Genomic DNA, 20,431 nt, shown 5'->3' with positions numbered 1-20,431 from the left:
CTGAATTTTTATGTGCATGCTGGTAGCAGGTGAAGTCAGCTCTTGAAAAACTTTCGCCGTGTCAGCCTCTCTTTCCCTCGGTAAAAGTCCCCAGCTAATCAGCGTTGCAGCCATCCAAACGCTTCATAATTACGTTGTAGGACTGCTGTGTGGGAAGCCAGGCACTGACAAAATGTTGCCTCTCTGAAGATGTAAGAGTGAAGGATAAAAGAGAAAAGCAGGCCTTTTAATAGAAACATTAGTCATAGTTAAATTGCAGCGCCGTGTCGCTGTGCTGCTAGCTTCTCTGTGTCTCTAAAAATACCCTCTAGTGGTTTGCTTATTCATGTAGTGTGTTGATATAGAAAGGAGAGTTGGATTCTGGAAAAACTCGAGCAGTCGGCAGCAGAGCCSCTCTTCCTGTGAGCAGCTGGCGCTCCCCGGTCCCCAGGAAGGTGCCCCAGGATTTCCTACGGACCATCTCTCTTTGCTCCAGCTCCGAGTTTGCCCCGGGACAGCGGTGCGGAATGGAGAGATGGAAGTTCTTCCGATGCCTTTAGGACTTTTTAGTAGCTGATGCAGTGGAAGGAGGCCCTGTGCGATGTCGAGGTGTGATCCGTGCTGCGCAGGGCTCCTGGTTTGCCTGCACTTAGTGTGGGAGYGGTTCCCACCTAGAGCACACGGCAGCACCTGCAAACCAAACATGCCGGAGGCCTGCAGTTCGGTAATGAGAAGACGCTTTCTAACTTYGATAGCGGTGAATCACTGGGGGAGGCTATTTCAGGAAGCTTTGTGCTTGCCCTTACCAAAGGTTATTTTTAGTCCTTTGTGTCTGGTGCTGAGTGCTGTAGACAAGGCAAGGCCAGCTGATTTTTCCAGTGCCTTTCCATGAGGGTATTACAGATCATGAGATTGTCCTGGACCTTTTAACAGTATGTTTCTGAAATGGTATCAGGAAGTGCTGTAATACCCTTTCTTGACAAAAGGCATATAAGATTTGTTTTTCATCTCTGTTTTCTTTTATTTTTTTATCCAATAACTTACAGGTTGCAGTTCCTTGTTATTTCAATTACAGGTAACTYGTAGTTTGCTTCTCCTGACAAGATGAGTGCAGTCCTGCAAGCTGTACTGCCTTGACTCAGGAGCCAGCATTTCCATTAGAAAGGAATAACTAGGTTTGACAAGCCAGCTGGGCTGTGCTGCCACGATGCAGTCACATTCCTGCCTATATCCCACAGCCTCTGTCCCTTGTCACCATCCTCCAACCCTTGTGCAGCAGCCAGACAGACACCGTCCTGAAGGGCGTAGGCAGCTCGAATGCAAGTTGTAATCCTTGCAACAACTAGTGATTTTACATGTTTTATTTAATCTTTTTTTTCTCCATATCCAGCTTTTCCCAGCTCCACTCCAGACTCTTTCTAAGAAGATTGTACAGTCCAGGACCAATAGTACCTTAGTTGGAGTCTTTGCCATTATCCTGGTTTTTCTATCTGCCTTTGTCAACATGGTACGTATGTTATTTCCTTTAAACCTGCTATTTGTATGGCTTTCGTATTGGTGCTCTCTGGTGCCGTAACGTTTAAAACCACTGGGCTTAACATAACACTGCCTGGTTAGTAGAGCCTAAGTTAGTTCTCATTTGCTCCTTGGGCACAGAAAGGAAATTGGAGCTAGACAGCTACATCCCTGGGATGTTATATGCCTACCGCATAGTCACWTTTGTGACTATGTTCTTTTCTGATTCTTTAAATGTTTCTGCCACAAATACATAAAAAAATCTGAAGCGTATCCCAGTGTGAAGGGCCAGCACAAGGCCCACGCGTCATTTAACTCCCACAGTATTGAGTAGGACTTAACTATGGCGTAGGTTTTGTGCTGGCCTTCTGCAGGCGCTGAATTTGCTCTGAGTGTAGTAGTCACTTAACAGAGACTGTAAAGGCTGTGCTTTAAATCACACTTTCAGGACCTGGATGATTTTGTTTCATGTCCAAACACTGCTGCTAATTTCAAATTCAGAGAGAGATGCACTGTTCTTTTGGACCTTGTGGCTACTGGTTTTGTCACCTGTATAAATGACTTGAAGGATAAAAAGAGGTGGTCCTGGGGTTAAAGCCCTGGTCTTAGAGATAGCTCCAAAGACTGTACATAGCTCACTTCCCATCAGTTACGGCCTTGGTTGAGGAAGTATGGACCTGGCACCGACTTGCACTGACATAGAGCAGTTTAAACACCTAAACAGCAAGGCCACTTCCTGCTCTTGTCCCAGCTTCCCTGTGTAGATAGTAGAGATTTAGGAATAATTTTATTCTCCATGATGATACTTCAGTGGGAGGCACTGGAGAAGCGTGATGTGTTCACGTTAGACTGGTAGAGCCCTATTTTGTGTGAGGGGGAGACCCTCAGCTTCAGGGCTTCGAGACTCCCACAGTCTTCCCCCATAACACACCAGCAAAGAGCCAGTGTGGGCTGCGGAGCACCAAGCAGGAATTTTTCTTATTTTTCTGCATGATATGTGGTTCTTTGCAATTGTGAATTGCTTAATGTAAAAATTAGCAAAACGGACAAGCAGAGCTGTGCACAGAGGAGATCAGGACGGGCATCTACCTCTGCCTCAGAGTAATGTAACAAATTACTCTTTAAATTTTGATGCAAAATTCTTTCCTACAGAAGAATCCACAGCAGTAGCTTTAGGAACTTCTAGATGGCAGAGGAAARTTATCAATTCAGAAAGTCCTGTCAGTAGAAATACACCACCACCAAGATCTTCTCACAGAAAATGGGATGTATTTGTAGTGTAATATCTACAGGCCCTCGGCCTTGCCTGTAAACCTTCAAACATTGAATTATACATGTTGAGCAGTGAACTTGCTTTCTAGAGTGCATGGCCTGGATTTTATTAATTAATATTATAAGAGAAAAAACATAGCCATTACACATGTGGTAAAACTAGTGATTCCATTTTGCACATCACTTGGTTTCCTTGGATAGCCATTTCCAAGGGACTTTTAAAATGATATAAATTATTTGGTTCTCTTCTCCTTGTCTATGCCTTTGAGTTTAACACTATCTTTTTCTTCAGTTCATGTGCAGCACTGTGGATCTTGCCAGCTGCATGGCTGCAGAATACAACATCACTCGTGACCGGGTGGACATATGCCTTATCAGCAACCTGACTTCCAACTACAGCCTGGGCACCTTGCAGGGATTCTGTGACAGTCCTTTGCCCAACTGCAACTTTCCAGAGGTATTGCTTGAAAAGAATGTGTTGCAGAGCTTGATCTGAGAAAGGGCTATAAAACTTGGTGATTGCAGAGGAAAGTAGATGGCTGCTGACTGATGTTATGGGACTGATACAGGCTACCACAYGCAAACTTGGATATCTGAAGTTATCATGCGAGCCTGCGTTCATGCATTTGAATGAGCAGTCTGATTTTCAAGAGTGCTTAAGCTCAGAGCTCTGTGCAAAGTCACCAGGGTGCCTGGATGATTTGTACACTAAATCTGCTACCCATAGACTCTAGTTAGGATGAATTGGAGATCTGCTTAAGTTCTTTCAGGGCTGACTAAGCAGTAGACTTTTATAATTGTTGGGTCCTGCCTGTAGCAGGAGAAATGGCCTTTCTCTAAGAAATCCTTAATAGCATGCAGAACTTCAAGCCATTGAAGTTGTCTGATGGAAACTGAAAAGGGAGGGAAAAAAATCTGTCTTGGATGAGGGCAGAGTAGATGTCTAGGTCATTTGGGTTTGTGGCAATGTTGTAGATTTATAGCTGATCTGTTACCATTGAGGTGTTGTCCCACTGGAGCCCTGGACCTGTTTCCATATAAACTAATGGGAATATTGTCAGCATCTAATTCAGTAAGGATTCTGAGACCACCCTTACTGTGACTTTCAACCCTACTAAGCTTCTTAGTATTTCTACAGAAAGACTTAGGAGCAAAATCTGGCACAATGGAGAACTGAAGACATTCTGCACCCATCACAGGGCTGCCCAGCTGCTGGGCAGAAAGGAATTGTAACCTATGAGGAACAGCCATTTTACGTGCTGAGGACACTATCGCAGCCCTGAACTGTGTCCTGCTGGTAAATGGACTAAGGGGGGAGACTGAGTCCCAGGGGGACTCAGTTACTCACCAGGGCAGATGTTGGATCTGGTACAGGAGCTCCTATTGCTAAATCAAGGTCATGGAGGCTGCCCAACCATGAAGATGTGGCAAAGGACTCCACTGCCATACATATACACTCTTCCTCTCAGACTGCTGGCAGAAAAAACACATGATCATGCTGTCAAGTGATGGCAGAACTGTGCCCAGCCTGTATTTTGCCAGTGTGTTTAATGTGTTGCATCAGCAGGAGCAATACTTTCAAAGTGGCGTCAGTTGGCTAGCAGTAAGTCCTGGCGGTGTCAGTTGCCAAAAGCCTGGTGATCCTGTGTATTTTGCAGGTACATGAATTTGAGACCAAATTTGACCTTAAAGCACCAAGTATTCCAACATAACTGGATGATGCTTTCTGCTAGTTTGGTTCACCTCTAGGGTGAACATGTGTCACCGCCTCGGGTCTACAGCTGTGAGCCCCTGCCTCTTGAACACCTGGGCAACTGTGTGAAGCAAATAATGCCTGATAAAAAAAATGTCAGATTTGTTTTCTCCATCAGTTTGGTTTTAACACTTAAATTCTCTGTAATGTTAGAGGATTGCACAAGTAGCCACGGGTTTAAATGTTCATTCAACCACATGACTCCCAGTCTGTTTTTAATCCCTCTGTTTAGTTTCTTTTGTTTTCAGTTTTGATTTATCCAGCTGACATCCATCTCTCTCCTGTTCTACCCCCTCCCTTTTTGTCTTTATACAGTACTTTACCTACAGTGTCTTATTGAGTCTCCTGGCCTGCTCTGTGTTTCTTCAGATCAGCTGTATTGGAAAACTGATCCTTATGTTAATCATTGAGTTTATATATGTTCTCATTGTGGAAGTGCCAGGGGTCAACCTTTTTGACAATGCAGATCTCCTGGTTACAGCTAACACCTAGTAAGTACCTTTCATTTCTGAAATCTTCACATATCTTCTTTCACTTAGTAATTTCAGAGTGGCATTAGGTGGATGGGGACCCCAAAGCCAAGGTGTAAGCAATGGAAGTGCATGGTACCATATTAGGCATGGCTGTAAATTAAAGGCTGCTATCCACCTCTGAAGTGTAGAAGATCACAGTTCCCTATAAGATCTTTTTGAATTGGAACTTGACTAATGAACTATCTATTAATAACAAAATATAACTCGAATCAGAGTGATCTGTGGTTTTGTTTCCAGAAATGGGGAGCTGCTATTAGTCATTCTGACTGCTTCTGGTAGTACACTCTCAATATAGCAATGCCGTGTCTCAAAAAAGAAAACAAAAAACCTCAGTTCCAGGTGGCTCACAGATGGAATAATGAATCACTGAAATTTTCTGACATCTAGTGTACCAAATGCAGGTTAGGGTGACAGAACTGGTAGAGCTTGGCATTTGGCTAGCGATCTACTTACAGTTTCTGCTGGATGAATGTCTACATTTGAAAATTTGGCAGTGTAGCGCATCTCAGCACAATTCCCAGCAGAGGGGCCTGAGTTAAGTGGCAGTAGGCAGTTGCTTTTTTACTTACAAAGTATATTTGCCAGGTCACATAGTAATCACGGTGGCAACCTCCTCCTCCTACTGACATGGTTACCCCTCTCCTGAAGGTCATGACAGGGAGGCAAATTCAGCATATCCACAAGCGCACTCTCCTCTACAGGTTTCACATCTCACCAGCAGTTTTGCCAACTGCTTGTTTTGATGATTTCCCCTTGTAGGCAACAATGTACTTGAGTGTGAGTCAACAAAATCATAGTGTTGTGAAAAGGTGAACAGGATGCTAGGGTGTATAACAAGGAGATTTGCCTGTAAGATGTGTGAAGTAGACCATTCACCCTACTGAGCAATGGAAAGGCCTATCCTGAAGCATGTTCTCCAGTTTTGGGCAAGGTGCTTCAAGATAATGAAGAATCCAGAGCAGCAAAGAATAATCAGAGATCTAGAAAGCATACAATACTAGAGAAGATGAAAAGAACTGATAGTGTTTATTCTAGAAAAGAGACTAGTGAGAAGAAACTTGGCATGTGTATGTTGGAGGGAACACAAAGTCGTAACTTTAATCGCACCAAGGAATATTTACACAGACACTAGGAAACTCTTTGCTGGTAAGCACTGGGATAACCCAGTAGGGCAAGGGTCCAACYCTGATGGTTTAAAGACATGAGGATGGTTGAGAAGAAACCTATGGTCCTTCCCAGTGCTATTTTGTATGTTATAAAATAGCTTATGTAGTTGCTCAACTTTGTTGATAGCCATTAACTTGTACAAGCTGGATGCACTCAGTTACTTCCGTCCTTCACATTAATATTCCATGATTTGTAGGATTTCTGTGTGCCCAGTAATAATTTATAGAGGAATGGCTTTCACATCCATTGACAGTAAAATCGCTTAAAYAATATTTTTAACTCAAGTAAATGAAAGCATGTAGGAAACCCCATGGAGCTTTCTGYGGGGATATAGGGAGAACGAGGTTTCCTTTCCTTTTTGCAGAAGGTATGCATTCCAACAGCAGAAGCTATTTAGCATTTTCTAACACAATTAGAGAAATAAAAGCGTTTTTTATCTTGAATATCACTTCATTCCTTTAAGTCAAGCACTAAGCAAAATTGCAGCACTTAGAAGTATAATTTATGTCACTCCACAATCAAAATGTCAGTAATAAAGTGGAGAAGGTTAGCAGGTTTTCCCAGAAATAAGTTTCTGTGGATGTTATATTATCTTTTACTAAATGATATTTGTTTTGTTTTGAGATCTCCATAGGCAACTATTTAATGCCCCAAAGTCAGGCAGACCATTTGGGTCACTGGGAAATGGAAGCTCAGCACACAACACACAGTTTAGAGATGTACCTTGTTGTCCACTTGAAAAAAAAAAAAAAAAAAGAAAAAAAAAGAAGAAGAAAAGCCACGTATTGCTTTAATTGGATGCCCATTGTAGCTACATAATTACTGTCTACTCTGGAGCCATTACAATACTCTGACTAATTAGGAGTGATGCAGATGTCACTTTACACTTCTGTGTACAAAATAACCCAGCATGCAAGCAACTGAAAGGCTGATTAAGCACGTTGAGCGTTGCTAGACTTGATTGCAGTGCCACACCAGCACTGTGACATGTGAACCTTAAGCTAGAAGCACACAGCTAGTATTATGTTACTTTTTTCCTATGCAGAAGATAAACGCACACATTGATTTTAAAGATGTGATGGACCCATGTGATCTTCTAAGTGGAGTGCAAAGATTTCGCCCATTGATTTCTTCATGAGCCCATCATTTGTGTTTGAGCTATCGCATGTGATCTGGAAGGCTGTCCAGCCTTGACTTCAAGGCTGCAATAAGGGAGACCTTCCTGTCCTTCTGGAAGCTGTGCCCCAAATCATCCACCCATCCTGCTGAAGATGGGCACTTAACTTTGAACCTGAATATATTTAGCAGACTTCTCACTGTGTTACCTTCTAGCTGGTTAAAGAGCTATCTGCTACTGGAAATGTCAGTCCCAGGAGGAGCAACCTACCAATGCAACTCCATTTTTACTTGCAGTGGGCATTTTTAATAATCCAAAGCTTTATTGTGACTACTAGGTTGGCTACATTTTGTAATCTTTGCATAGTGGCTGAGGATTTTAGAGTAGGCATGATAACCACAGCAAGATGCARCCCCAGGACAGAAGTTTGCATCTGCTACTCTCCCATCCTAAGACTGAGTGACAGTGAGGGGCTGGCACTCATGTTTATCAAGGCAGTGATTTAGGGGAAGAAGGGTATCATGCTGCATGAAAAGGGTCATCTCCAACTCCTACTAGGTCCTTTTATTTTATGCTCAGTTAGGCCCTCAGCCAGTTCAGTTTGGGTAGTTTCTAGCTCTGATTTTCCAGCAAGAGGGTTGCTGCCAGCCTCAAAAAACTGTGACCTGAAGTACTCAGGACTACAGTAAGACTCTCAGTGTAAAGATGTGTCACATTATCAGCCTGCAAAGCTCTAAGTGCATCAAAAGCACTACAATAATGTTACCACTGGTTTCTTTCTTTTCATTTAAGTAGCKTTTTAAGACATATATATGGTTCTCAGCCACCTAATACGCCACCCACACTTGAGAAGAAACCCTGTAGTGTCAAGCAATCAATCAGTCAGGAACTGAGCCAGCTCCTACCTAGCAGAAGACTCCTTTCCACCCTTTCACTGTGTGAAAAGCATACCCTCCATCTCCTCCAGCAGCTCTGCTCCCTACGAGCACTTTGCGGTGCCGTATGTTACGGCAAATGGGGAAAAGGGGAGTTAGGCCTTGCAGCAAGTTATCCCAGAGCTGCCTTTCTAAAACAAAATTTTCCACCTGACCTAATTAAGTAGTGATGGGTGCACAAGCATTTGCTAAGCAGCCCACACTAGCATTATCAGCCTTGAATTATTCTCTGATTCTTAGTGCTGCTTGGCTTTTTACACACAAGCCACATGAACCGTGTTGTACCATCACTCTGGATCTTTGAGTGTAGTTCAGACAACGATCCCTCCCCCGCAAACACACACACACAAATTCTTGATCTTGTTCCCTGTTTTTAAAGGGTTATAGCCCCACGCAGTGTTAGAGGTGCCACATTGCAGTGATGCTGTTTAACGTGCGAAAGGACCTGTTCCAGAGAGAGCAAACCACTTTACTAACCTTGGCTTTGTGTGTGTTTGTTTTTCAGCATGTCTGCAAATGCAACATTACCATGGTGAGTTCTTTTGGTATGAAATAATCTTAATGATTTTTTTTGACAGGCATTTTCTGTTCACAAGGAGCAGTATCAGCATGTTGGGTGCTGTGGGCAAGTCTGGTGCTTTACTATGCATTGCTGTGATCTGGGGCAAGACACTATGAAAAACCATAAGTGCACTGAGTATTGCCCTTTTTATATGCGTAGCTACTCTCAGAACATCCTATTTTCTGTGGGACTGACATGAACTTGCTTTATAAGAGCAGCTCGTAAACTTCATTTGTAACTAAAGATCACAGGGTTTATCAAAATAATACTTTCATACTGTATAACTTTGTAATTCAATCAGTTTTTATTTGCTTGCTTGTCACAAGGGTTGGAAATAYATCATAACATCCCTTTCAGCTCTTAGAATATTTATAAAATAAAGGCCATTAACAAGTGTGGGAAGCACTAAACTCCAAACTTTGGAGGCTGGGGAGGACAGTGCGAGAGACGGTGGACACGATCTGAGAGCTGGCAGCATTTCCATTTGCCCAGGCACAGTCCTGGCCCAGCGTGTATGGCCGTCCTCTTAGAAATGGCTAATATATATCGATGTTAAGCCTTTCTAAGAAGTTGGATTAAATTTCTAGTTTCAAAGTCCTGTTTTAGAAACAAGCATGCATGAGCCAAAGTCATAAGCTTTTTGCAGGTATTGTTTGTCCCTTTGCCAARATGTGCTTTAGAGGGAAAGGAAAAAACCTTCTGTTCAAATATTGGTTAGCCTTACATGGGAACTGGAGAGCACGGCTAAGCGACGCGTGTTCCTCGGTGCTGCGAATGATCGGGAAATTGTGTCTTTTTGTTGGCTGCAGCGCTCCAGCAATGACGCGAGTCGCGCTGAAGATTGTGACCCCCGTCATCATTACCGTGTTTGTCCTGGCGCTGTACTTGCATGCCCAGCAAGTGGAGTCCACTGCAAGGCTCGATTTCCTCTGGAAGCTTCAGGTTGGTGTTTGCTGTGTTGGATGGGTGCACAGAACCACTGGTGTTGGTGTAAAACTGTGGAGCCATTTGTTATCAAGTTTCAGTGTCTTATAAAAATGCCTTTGAATTTTGGATGAATATGACAGATAACTGGACATATCAGTAATAGTCCTTGCTTCTTTGGCATATTTCATTCTCAATGCCTGTCATCCTGCTTATTTACTTTCACCCCTCATTTCCTTGGCAATGTGCTTAGGATGGTTCCTGCAATAAAGGGCCAGAGATCTGAAGATGAATTCAGATCAGCACCTGGACCTGTCACTGTCACAGAAACCTTTAATATAACACCATTTATAAGTGTTACCAAGCTCATTCTCACTGCTGAGAATGTTTTGCAGAGTTGTTGCAGAGAATGTTTGTTTTGCAGAGTTCAGCTGACTTTAGTTTAGAAGTTCAAAGATTTGCAGTTGCATTTTTGTTCACCTCCTTGTTAAGCAATGGGAATTGGCTGGATATCGAGTCTTCATCAGCCCCTAGGCAGCAATATTGGATAACCAACATGCTACAGATAATGTCACGCTTTGCTTCTGTCACTGGGTTCAGTGTTAATATTTTTAGGGCTTGTGCCCATGAGGTACACATCAGGTACCCAAGGTGATTCTCAAGCAAGGAGGGCAGGTCTTAGCTCTGYTCCTGAGTCATGGTTGGGAGACCACGAGGTTTCTATAGATTTTTTTTTTTTTTTTTAACCTTCTGGACAGTAGGACATCATTCTAAGAATAGGTGAATAACTAAAGCTCCTTGGGAAGTAGATAAACATTGTTATCCTCACTTTTAAATGATGAAACAACAGAAGAGATGAGCTGACTTGCCCGGGCTTGCACTGCAGATCCAGGTCTGTGCTCAGCGGGCTGAACTGCATTGCTTCCCCCGGCAGTGCCCAGTGTTTTTCTTGTTCTGTCCGCACATATCACTTCTAAGGAGTCCTTCCTTGTTTAACCACATTTCCAATCTCAAACGTCCTGTTCTAGAAACCAGCTCCCATGAGCCAAAGTCGTAAGTGCTTTCCAGATATTGTTTGTCCCCTTACCAACATGTGCTTCAGGAGGGAGGGGAGGAAATCCCGTCCCTTCACAGCTTGTGACACACACGCATTTGTGAGAGCCGGAGCATATGGCTGAACTCTGTTTGCCCATGCTGGGGCCTGAGAGTTGCAGGAGAGTCCGTCCTTTTGTTGGCTTCAGCTCTCCAGCAGTGACAGAAGTAGCTTTGAAGAAAACCCTTTTCAAAAGGCTTTACCTTGTCAGGGACATATTAACTGCTGCTGCTGCAGCTGTTTTCCATGGGACAGCTTGTGGCATTCCTGTTAGCTGAACTGTTCTGCACTATCAGCTGTGCAGTTCCCAGTCATTGCCTGAACCTCCTTATCCTTTGCTTTTTGCTCAGAAATATGCAAAATGACAAAAAGTAAAAACAAGGGGGAAAAATACTGCTACTATTAGGTAATACAGGGGAGAGAAGTGAATCCATACATGCACCTCTATGCATTTACCTGCAAACCAGAAGTGATGAACTGTGGCAATGCTGGTACTCTGCAAGTCTGCAAAGAGAAATCAAATCCTCAGAGAATAATCATCTGCRAAGTCTGATTAATCTAGTGTGCTTTAAAGGCTCACTTTATTTTAGTCACCTAGCCGTGGGCAGGTACATCTTTTCAGTCCTTGCWCCATCTGAACATTAATTCTGAATCCATACACATTAGAGCAGAAATAAGGCAACCCATCCTACTCATTGGCCCTGTTGCCCTGACATATCCCCTCTACTGCTGGAGAAATGGGCTCTAAAAGCTGGTGAAAAAGTCTTCTGGAGTGTCGGACCAGGCTGGTTCATGGGTTCAGTTGGGAATGTACTTCATGACCATCAGTGCACCCCAGAAACCTTGCAGGAAGTGAGTGTCCCTTCATTCACCTGGGCAAGAATTTGGGGGGGTCAGGGAGGGGATTATAAAGCAATGTCACTCTTGTGCTCAGAACTGAGCAGTGATTTAGCTGTCTTTGTCCTCCTGAAATCTGTTGTGCTTGACTAGGAAAGCCAAGTGTGTGCTGTTTGTCAGCTTCATGGATGCTCAGATATAGGTGGCGTTCCCCAGATGGAGAAGACACTGCAGAGATTAACAAATTCAGGGCCCTGAAATGTGTAACAATCTATGTCTGCCCTTAGGGTAGCCCCTTTGGCTTTTACATACATGCACGCGCACGCATGCACAGACACGCATGCACGCACACACACACACACTTCCACTGCAAAATGTGTGGTCCTGCGTGTTTCCTTGGTTCTGATCTCCTTTACTCTTTCCCCCTCCCCGCTTTCTTCCATTTCTGTGCTCCACACGAGTTCATTTTCAGCTTGCTTTCCTCTAGAGCAGTTACCAAAAGAGTAAGCATGCTGCTGTCTCTCCCTCCTAAACCAGGCCACTGAAGAGAAAGAAGAAATGGAGGAGCTACAGGCCTACAACAGGCGCCTCCTCCACAACATTTTGCCGAAGGACGTGGCGGCTCATTTCTTGGCTCAGGAGCGGCGAAACGACGAACTGTACTACCAGTCGTGCGAGTGCGTGGCTGTCATGTTCGCCTCCATCAGCAACTTCTCGGAGTTCTATGTGGAGCTAGAGGCCAATAACGAAGGGGTGGAGTGTCTGCGCCTGCTCAACGAGATCATTGCCGATTTTGATGAAGTAAGTCGCAGAAAAGGCAGATGGGCAGAGTCAGCTGAATCAGTGAACATCTCTGGGCTTTGCTGAGCTCATGAGTGAAGCTGGCTTGCTGAGCCCTTATGCCTTGTTTTATTTCTCCTTGCTTGAAATCTTTAATTCTTTTTTTCAGATGAAAGTTCCTCTCATTCCTCATCCCTTCTCCTAATATCTAGTCCCCTTCTTTGCCTGAAGGCTCTGGACTTCAAGGTGTGAATACTCTGTTCAGCACTTTGTAGTGCTTGTACTGAGGGAGGACACGTGGCAAGGATGTGAACAGCACACATGTGTTTGTCAAGGCTTATTTGGTTCCTTTGTTCTTCTCTTGTGAAACAGATAATAAGTGAAGACCAATTTCGGCAGCTGGAGAAGATCAAAACGATTGGCAGTACATACATGGCTGCTTCAGGTCTCAATGATTCCACTTATGACAAGGAAGGGAAAACGCATATCAAAGCTCTGGCTGATTTTGCTATGAGGTTAATGGACCAAATGAAATATATTAATGAACATTCATTCAACAACTTCCAGATGAAGATAGGTAATGTCACTATATTTACAGGAGGAAATATTGCTAGTGGTTATTTTGACCTTTTGTAGAGATTTTATAGAGTGAAAGCCATAGATGTCACCTTAGATGTCCAGTGATGTTAATCGTTCTTGTGCCTAGTGACAGAAAAGTAACTGGCTGCTTTCTTTGGCCTGTATGATATAGTCTCAGAGCAGTTTGGTTAGGACAGCGTCCTCCTTACCGAAGCTCCCTGGAGAACTGGGAGCAGTTGCGATACTGACCTTGGTGCAGAGAGGCGCTTACCAGAGCAGTGGGTCTCACAGGGGCTTTTGGCTTGGGCTCATTCTGCCTGTGATGTGCTCCTCTGCACATACCCTGCGGTTCCTGGGTCCGCCAGTCTACCGCATGTCTTGGACGGTAAATTGTCTTTCAAATCAGAGAGTAATAAAAGTCAGGAAAGGAGAAGAAAAGAAAGTGAAGATGGCCAGAGCGATATTTGTTCTAGAAGGTCACCAAGATGCTGCGTTACTGCTCACAAGCCACCCAACGTCTCAGCAGTCGTGCGCCAAATTGCAGGGAAGCTGTTTGCTTGGCAGCCAGATGGCCAGTGAACTTTATAATGTTATCTGGTCCTGGAAAATAGGTCTGGATTGGGCAGATGGCAGACTGTGCTGCCATTTAGACAGTCATAATTGATCAGAGAAGCAGCCAGCTTCTCCTTTAGGTTCTTTCCCTCAGGTTGGCCACAGCTTTATGTGTCAGGGTAAAGCACTGCTAGAACTGATGAACCTCAGATTCTTGTACTGTCTGGTAGAGCTTGCCTCAAACTGAAGTGGAGCCTACGTGATGGATCTGAGCATTGTGGAATTTCTTCTGTATTTCTAGGCCTCAATATTGGTCCTGTCGTGGCTGGGGTGATCGGAGCACGTAAACCCCAGTATGACATATGGGGCAACACAGTGAACGTAGCCAGCCGAATGGACAGTACGGGGGTGCCTGACAGGATTCAGGTAAGGACCTCGCTGGAAAGCCTGCTTGCGTCGCCACTTAGAGGTTTTAACGCTTCATTGGGGTTTTCATTTCACTTTTGATTCCTTTATTTCATACGTTTGTCTATATGCTGAAAGGAAAGTGAACCGGGGAGTGCTAATCGTAGCCTGAAGCTGGGACGGTTAATTTTGACCAACTCTGCAGCCTTGAGGTTTTGGGGAAAAAAAGAAAAAAAAAAAGGAAAGAAAGAAAATTGCCATTTAGTTCTGCCTGCAAGCGCAGAGCTGCATTTCCTTCCCTGAGTGCTTCATTGGTGTTAAGAGGACAGYGCTGCTCCGATGCTGGTAGTAACTTGTGCTGCTGGCTTGGGTTTTGGCTGCATGCAGCTCTGCACTGGCCTGCAGCTGGGAAATTAAATCTTTGGAGCTGGAGTTGCCCCCTGGCACCCCACCGAAGAACAGCGGTGGTTTTGTTTTCCAAGCACCAGATTCAGGGAATGTTTTGGCAATCTCTCTGTCTTCGTTTCTCGGTTGTCACAATGCGACATACACTGCRAGGTTAGCAAGAATCCAGGCGGCAGCGGGGAGCAAACAGGTAACCGRAGGGAGAGGCCGGCTGAAGGGGTTTAGCGGCGCCCAGGCTGCGAGCGCCCGTCCCGCTGGTGCGCGGACTGTGACCTTTGCAGCGAGTCARTGCCCGCAGCTGCAGATTAGCATTCCTTGGGGAAAGCACTGAAGGGATGTAAAAATAATTAGAGTAACTGATGTTAAATGCAAGAGCCATGCTGTTTTTTTTCCAATTAAGCTGTCAGTTAACTAGATCAGTATTTATCCAACACCCTTTAAAATTTCCTACAAGGCAGTCCATGAGCAATTTTCTTTCAAGTTAAGCAAATAAGCACAGCAACTTTACAGTGGTAGGAAACCAGAAGAGGAAATATTTAAAGCCACTAAGAAAAGGCGGTGAGAAACTGCCTCGTAAGACACGATTCGCCACAGAATGGCTGGGCTTTAACAGGTATTTGCTGCTCTGTGTTGTTATGTTGCCCATATGCTTATTAAGTATTTAGAGCTGATGTTTATGTGAGCACGCACAGCCAGTGCAACAGCAGACTCACTCCCTGGAGCCTCTTTTTTTTTCCTTAAGTGCCTACATAAATGTTACATGTGCTTAGGCTGTGAAAGTACTGTGAAACACCTTGCTGCTGCATTGGCCCCTAAATAGCTCAGAAATCTGGCTCTCAATCTTCTGTTAGATATTGCAGGGGTAAGTAAGTAAGTGATTGATTGATTATATTTGAATGGCATCTGCACAGTAAAATTGGATCCTGGCTAGCTTATTCCACCCCCACCCCCACACTCTGATCTATATCCAAGATGATTCCATGCACTCTCTTCCCCCCCCCTTCCTCCACAAAAAAGCCCCCAAATGACCCTTCCTGAACTAAACATCCATGGGGTAGGGCTCRGTAAGTAAGTTCCTCGGTCCAACTTAATCCTAAATGCTTCTCTTTCCCCAAAACGTCTAGAAGCCCTCCCATTTTTTTGGAGGACTTTTTAAGTAAGTATCTTTTAATCGCTTTTCCTGAAACCACTCCCATGATACCATGTTTTGCACATTTCCTGGACTGCTAGGTGCATTTTTTWAAAAAAGAAATGTGACTAATTAATTTTTCATATTGTGACTTCCTTGAAAATCCGGTTCTCCTCACATTCTGCACCCTGTATGACTTGCGTAGGTTCTGAATTTCTGCAGTTTGTTTGTTTTGCAACTTCTGCCAACTTCTTTAGTTAGTGATTGATGTGAAAAGTCAGCCTAGAACCAAAACAGTTGATGCTATACAAGTTTTGCCCATGGATTGCTCCAAACAAAAAAGCATGCCAAGCATATGTTTACTCTTGTTTTTTCCTGCAGGTAACCACAGACATGTACCAGGTTTTAGCAGCCAACAACTATCAGCTGGAATATCGAGGTGTCATTAAGGTCAAAGGCAAAGGGGAAATGACCACCTACTTTCTAAATGAAGGGCCTCCAATTAGTTAGCACCAATTGCAGCATCACTCAAAAAAATGGAATTTGCATTAAACAAGATTGGGAAGCAAAGAAGAATCACTTTTTTTTGGCAGTGAATCTAAAAAAAAAAAATGCAACGCAGTTGAAATTTCACACAGTAACTCTGGAACTGGTATCAGCAAACACTTTAGCCACCTATCATGAAATGCAAAAGCAGGAAAACAAACCTCTTGGAGTTGTTCCTGGCTGAGTGCTAAATCAACCAAAGATATGTACCGATGGAAGTCACAGATAAGACATGAATTTGGAGTTTTGAAGTAAGGCTGCTACCACAGGATATAAAAAGAAAGATATTTAAGTATTTATTAAGCAACACAACCTTTACTTGGTTGAAGGAATGTATGATTCACTACAAAGCATTATTTTGGAATGGATTTGCACTCCCATAATGTTTCCATCCCATACTGCCAGCTATTTGAAGTGTACCACTGTGCTTTTATTAGCTGTTTTGAATGGGCTTTTAAAATTGACACTCACTGTTGCAACACACAAAAGGCCTTTTAGGATGGCATCAGTAATGTTTTTAGTGAGAAAAGACATTATAGGGCCCAGCCCCCTTTTTCCCTTCTTTTCCATGGCTGAAAGACTGCTTTTCTGAGTGGGGCTGGCACATCTGACGACAGGGAAGATCAAGATAAAGAAAGATGGCTCTACAAACATATTTATTAAACAAAGTCTTCTGTGCTCTTCTTTGGTATATATCAGTTTACATGGGAAAGACTAGATGTAAACAAGAGACACTTCATTGGGGGAAACTCCCCTGAAATTTGTTGTGTTTTTTTTTTTTTTTTTTTTTTTTTTTTTTTTTTTGTAATATTGAAAACATGGAGATCTAACAGATATACCAAATTCTATATTTTGTAAATTATATATAAATTAGAAAACAGGCTGTCTGCACCAAGGTGTGTTGGGAGGTGTATATAACCTGTAGACTTTTGTGTAATTTTTTGTGCATAATACTCTGAACACAGACTTGGCAGTTTTTCAGATTATCACTATACAATCAAACAACAACAGGTGAGTTTCCAGGCTGAATCAGATGCATTTTTAAATGAAAATCCAGAAATATCTACAACTCGAAAGAAGAGGAAAAAAACAAATAGAATAATCACACAGTTGTTCAATGCAGCATTCAAACTGAGGGTGGCGGATTAAGAAATGGAAACAGGACCTATGAGGCTTAGCTAATGAGAAGCTATCAAGCATGTTAAAAAGAGCTCCGAGCAACTCTTCTAACTGTAACAGGGAGCTCATATAAGGAGGAAAAAAAGATAATTTGAACTTTTATTTATAATTATTTTCCATTGCTCATATTAATACAATCCTGCTGATATGAAAGTTGTCTGATGTTTTAACTGCCATTTGACATTGCAAAGAAAGAACTATGTACTTGCATCGCTGAGTTGACTTTTCTGCAGTAGACATTTATTTAAACTGAGTCGCGTATTTTCAGTTTTCAGGAGTTAGATGATTTTCAAAACAAGATTATGATGGAGAATTTGTGTATGAGGTAGGTGATCTTAAAATACAGTGCCACTGATATTGTGTTGGGCATCTTTATCTATCTCTAGTCAGAGTTGATGAATAGCTCACTGTTATCATTCATGTACCTTTTTTAACTATTGAAGAAAATCCCTTGATATTTTATTAAAAAAAAGAATTAAAAAAGCTCTATTTTTTATATTCTATGAGAGGAGAGTTTTGATATTAAATTTGGCTAGCACTAAAAATGACTCCAATCTTTTGACATTTAATAAAAAGTTCTTTTCCAGTCTTCTCAGGGCAGAATATTGTAGTATTAACAAACAAACAGCTTAATGATTGATTGCACTATGGTGGTGAGTGGTTTATTTTTTCCTACTTGACAACAAGAATAAGTAAGTTAAAATCCATTGGTCTGTCTTAATTAATTTGCCATATTGCTAAGCATACCTGTAGCATTAAGCCATTTAAACGTGAGCTTAAATGGCGGCACCCTGTTCCTTCCCCTTCCACTAGGAAACATCGCTGAAAAGTATAGTATATTGACTTCTGTAAAACTGCCAAGTCTGCCCTTGTACTATACTTTTGCTTCTTTACATCTTTCCTGGTTTGCAAAATACTTCAGTCGCATCACACTGTTATGCCTTTCTCTTCCACCTTCCACCCCTTTTACTCCCTCACTGACTCCCATTAGCTCCATGCCATACATTCAGTTTTAGAATTGCTTTCTCCTTTATGAAAGTCCRCGGTCTTCTTAACTTTTGATTCATCTTATGAAGTTGTGTTGTCAATGAAATTTCAAGTCCCCAGTATCTCTAGCTGTGATTGTTGACAGTGTGTCATGATCATTTCAAGGGGTATTCAAACACTCTTTACTCTGGATCTTGCAAAAACAGATACAGTTTTATGATTTCCCATGGAAATTGAAATCTATTTAAGTAATTTAACTATATTAAACACTGTTTCACTGGTAAAGTGTCCCTGTTTTATTTAAGATGCATGTGGCTAGTGAAGAGATCAGATGTAATTTGTGTATTGGATACTGATTTTGCATACAGAAACATACAGCTCTTGAATACTGACGAATGACCATCTGCACTACACTGCTATGAGCAATATCCAATTAGAGGCCCTCCAGTTCTGAGCTGCATGATGAACATCCAAATTCTCACCTGTGCATGTATGCTATGTACCCACTTACCTTGGAAAGTTAARCATAGTTTGGCAGCCAGGATATGTCATCAGCTATCTTAAGTATATGGTTATAACTGAGCAGCTTAAAAAAGGAAAAAATTAGTGCTATTTTAAAAAATTAGTTGTACATCACAGAAAAATAATTCCCCTGGTGCATGCTAACAGAAAGAACTGAACAGAGTGAGTGCAATAAGGTGCTTTTAAACTTGAGGCTCCCGAGGACAACTGGGAAGAGGGAGCAGACCTGTCCAATACAACACTCACTCACTCACAATCTTTGTATGTGAAAAAGATGCTTCTCATTTCCTTACTGAAAATGTGTCACTTACTTCAGCTTCCTCTTAATTGCTGTAGTCTCGGGTAACTGAGAAACAAAAAAGCTCCACCCCACCTTTAAATTGAGTTTTTCTGTTCAGGAGCCATTATTCAGGCAATCAATCAGAAATGGATTGGSTTAAAAAAGTTGTTACTGGTAGGAGGGATTTATAAGTAAGTAAGTAAGTTAGTTAGTTACATCATTGGTAAGTAAGTAACTGTGTTACCAAAAAAAAAAACAAAACAAAACGCACCCCATTCTATGAGGTGGTACTTAAAATAGAGGTTAAGAAAAAAAAAATAGTCCTTAAGGAAAAAAAAAAGAAGCAATTACTACTTCACATGTTCTCCAACATAAGCATACAAACAACAACTGAGGACAATATCTAATTAGTGTTTTTTTTTTTTTTTTTTTTGACATTTCCAAAGGTGCTTTTGACTAAAAAGGCCATAGGAGCAAGAGAAAGAAAGACATGTGCAGACCGCCTCCTCCTCTCCCCTCCCCCCGGGAGCTTTTCTTTACACATAGCATTTCAGCTACAAACAACTATTGCCATCTACTGGAAACAAMCCCCTGTAGTCTTAGCTTTGACATTAACATTGCTTCTAAATAACTGCACAGCAAGGCAAGAGTGAGCTGAAATCACAGGCACAAAAAACATTTCAGCTGCAGGGGTGGTTGGGGGTAGGGTGAAAGCACAACTTGAACGCCTTCACTAGCTACAGTCGCTGCTSAGCCTGACATGATCAAACGCAGTGTCTAGCTAGACTGCTCCACGCGCCCCGGGTGCAGCCCCCGTCGCGCCGCAAGGCAGACAGACAGCGGTGCACCAGAACAAGCCCTTGCTATACATGCTGATGCCACTCTACTACACAGGCACGTTGAAACGCTCTGGTGAGGAACCAAGACTACGAGGTGCGGCAGTCGACCCACTGGCAGACACCTCTCCCCCGCCCGCCTTGTTTGATGCATCCCTTGAGCCTAAGCCCCAGCAGCCCAGACGYGTGCCAGGAATTCTGCAGCACCCAAACACGCAGCTACGCTGAGAAAGGAAGGGCAAGGGGTGGGGGCAGGAACAGGCCCCAAGCGATGGGCTGGCTCTTGTACTGGCTGTAAGGCACTCCCTGCCCCCAGCTCCCCCTGAGGCTGAATGAACCTGTTTCCACCCCTTTAAGTAAAAGTGCTAGACTCTGAGTAGGTTCATCCCTATGCTGTCGTAAATGCCTCAGTAAGGCACCTGGCTTGAGCTAAGTCCACACTGGCCCTTAGTGTGTTTTACTAGTCTGTTGTTAGCATGGTGGTGTGTTTTTTTTTTTTTTTTTTTTTTTTTTTTTTTTTTTTTTTTTTTTTTTTTTTTTTTTT

General features: G+C 42.8%; 1 protein-coding gene across 1 annotated transcript in view; it reads left to right on the top strand.

Moving 5' to 3' along the window:
• Positions 1–18,534, top strand: part of ADCY5 (adenylate cyclase 5) — a 222,341-nt gene extending 203,807 nt beyond the window's left edge. The window contains exons 13-21 of the mRNA XM_085311019.1: positions 1,370–1,486; positions 3,059–3,223; positions 4,835–5,010; positions 8,777–8,803; positions 9,643–9,775; positions 12,225–12,488; positions 12,840–13,044; positions 13,900–14,024; positions 15,919–18,534. Coding sequence (XP_085167145.1) covers positions 1,370–1,486; positions 3,059–3,223; positions 4,835–5,010; positions 8,777–8,803; positions 9,643–9,775; positions 12,225–12,488; positions 12,840–13,044; positions 13,900–14,024; positions 15,919–16,047 — 1,341 coding nt within the window. The 3' untranslated portion in view covers positions 16,048–18,534. The remainder of the gene's footprint in view (positions 1–1,369; positions 1,487–3,058; positions 3,224–4,834; positions 5,011–8,776; positions 8,804–9,642; positions 9,776–12,224; positions 12,489–12,839; positions 13,045–13,899; positions 14,025–15,918) is intronic.
• The last annotated feature ends 1,897 nt before the right edge of the window (positions 18,535–20,431 follow it).

The sequence above is a fragment of the Rhea americana genome, unplaced genomic scaffold (assembly GCF_003343005.1).
Source record: "Rhea americana isolate MKP2758 unplaced genomic scaffold, rheAme1 scaffold_33, whole genome shotgun sequence".
Taxonomy (NCBI): Eukaryota; Metazoa; Chordata; class Aves; order Rheiformes; family Rheidae; genus Rhea; species Rhea americana.
This window is presented reverse-complemented; position numbering and strand designations above follow the sequence as displayed.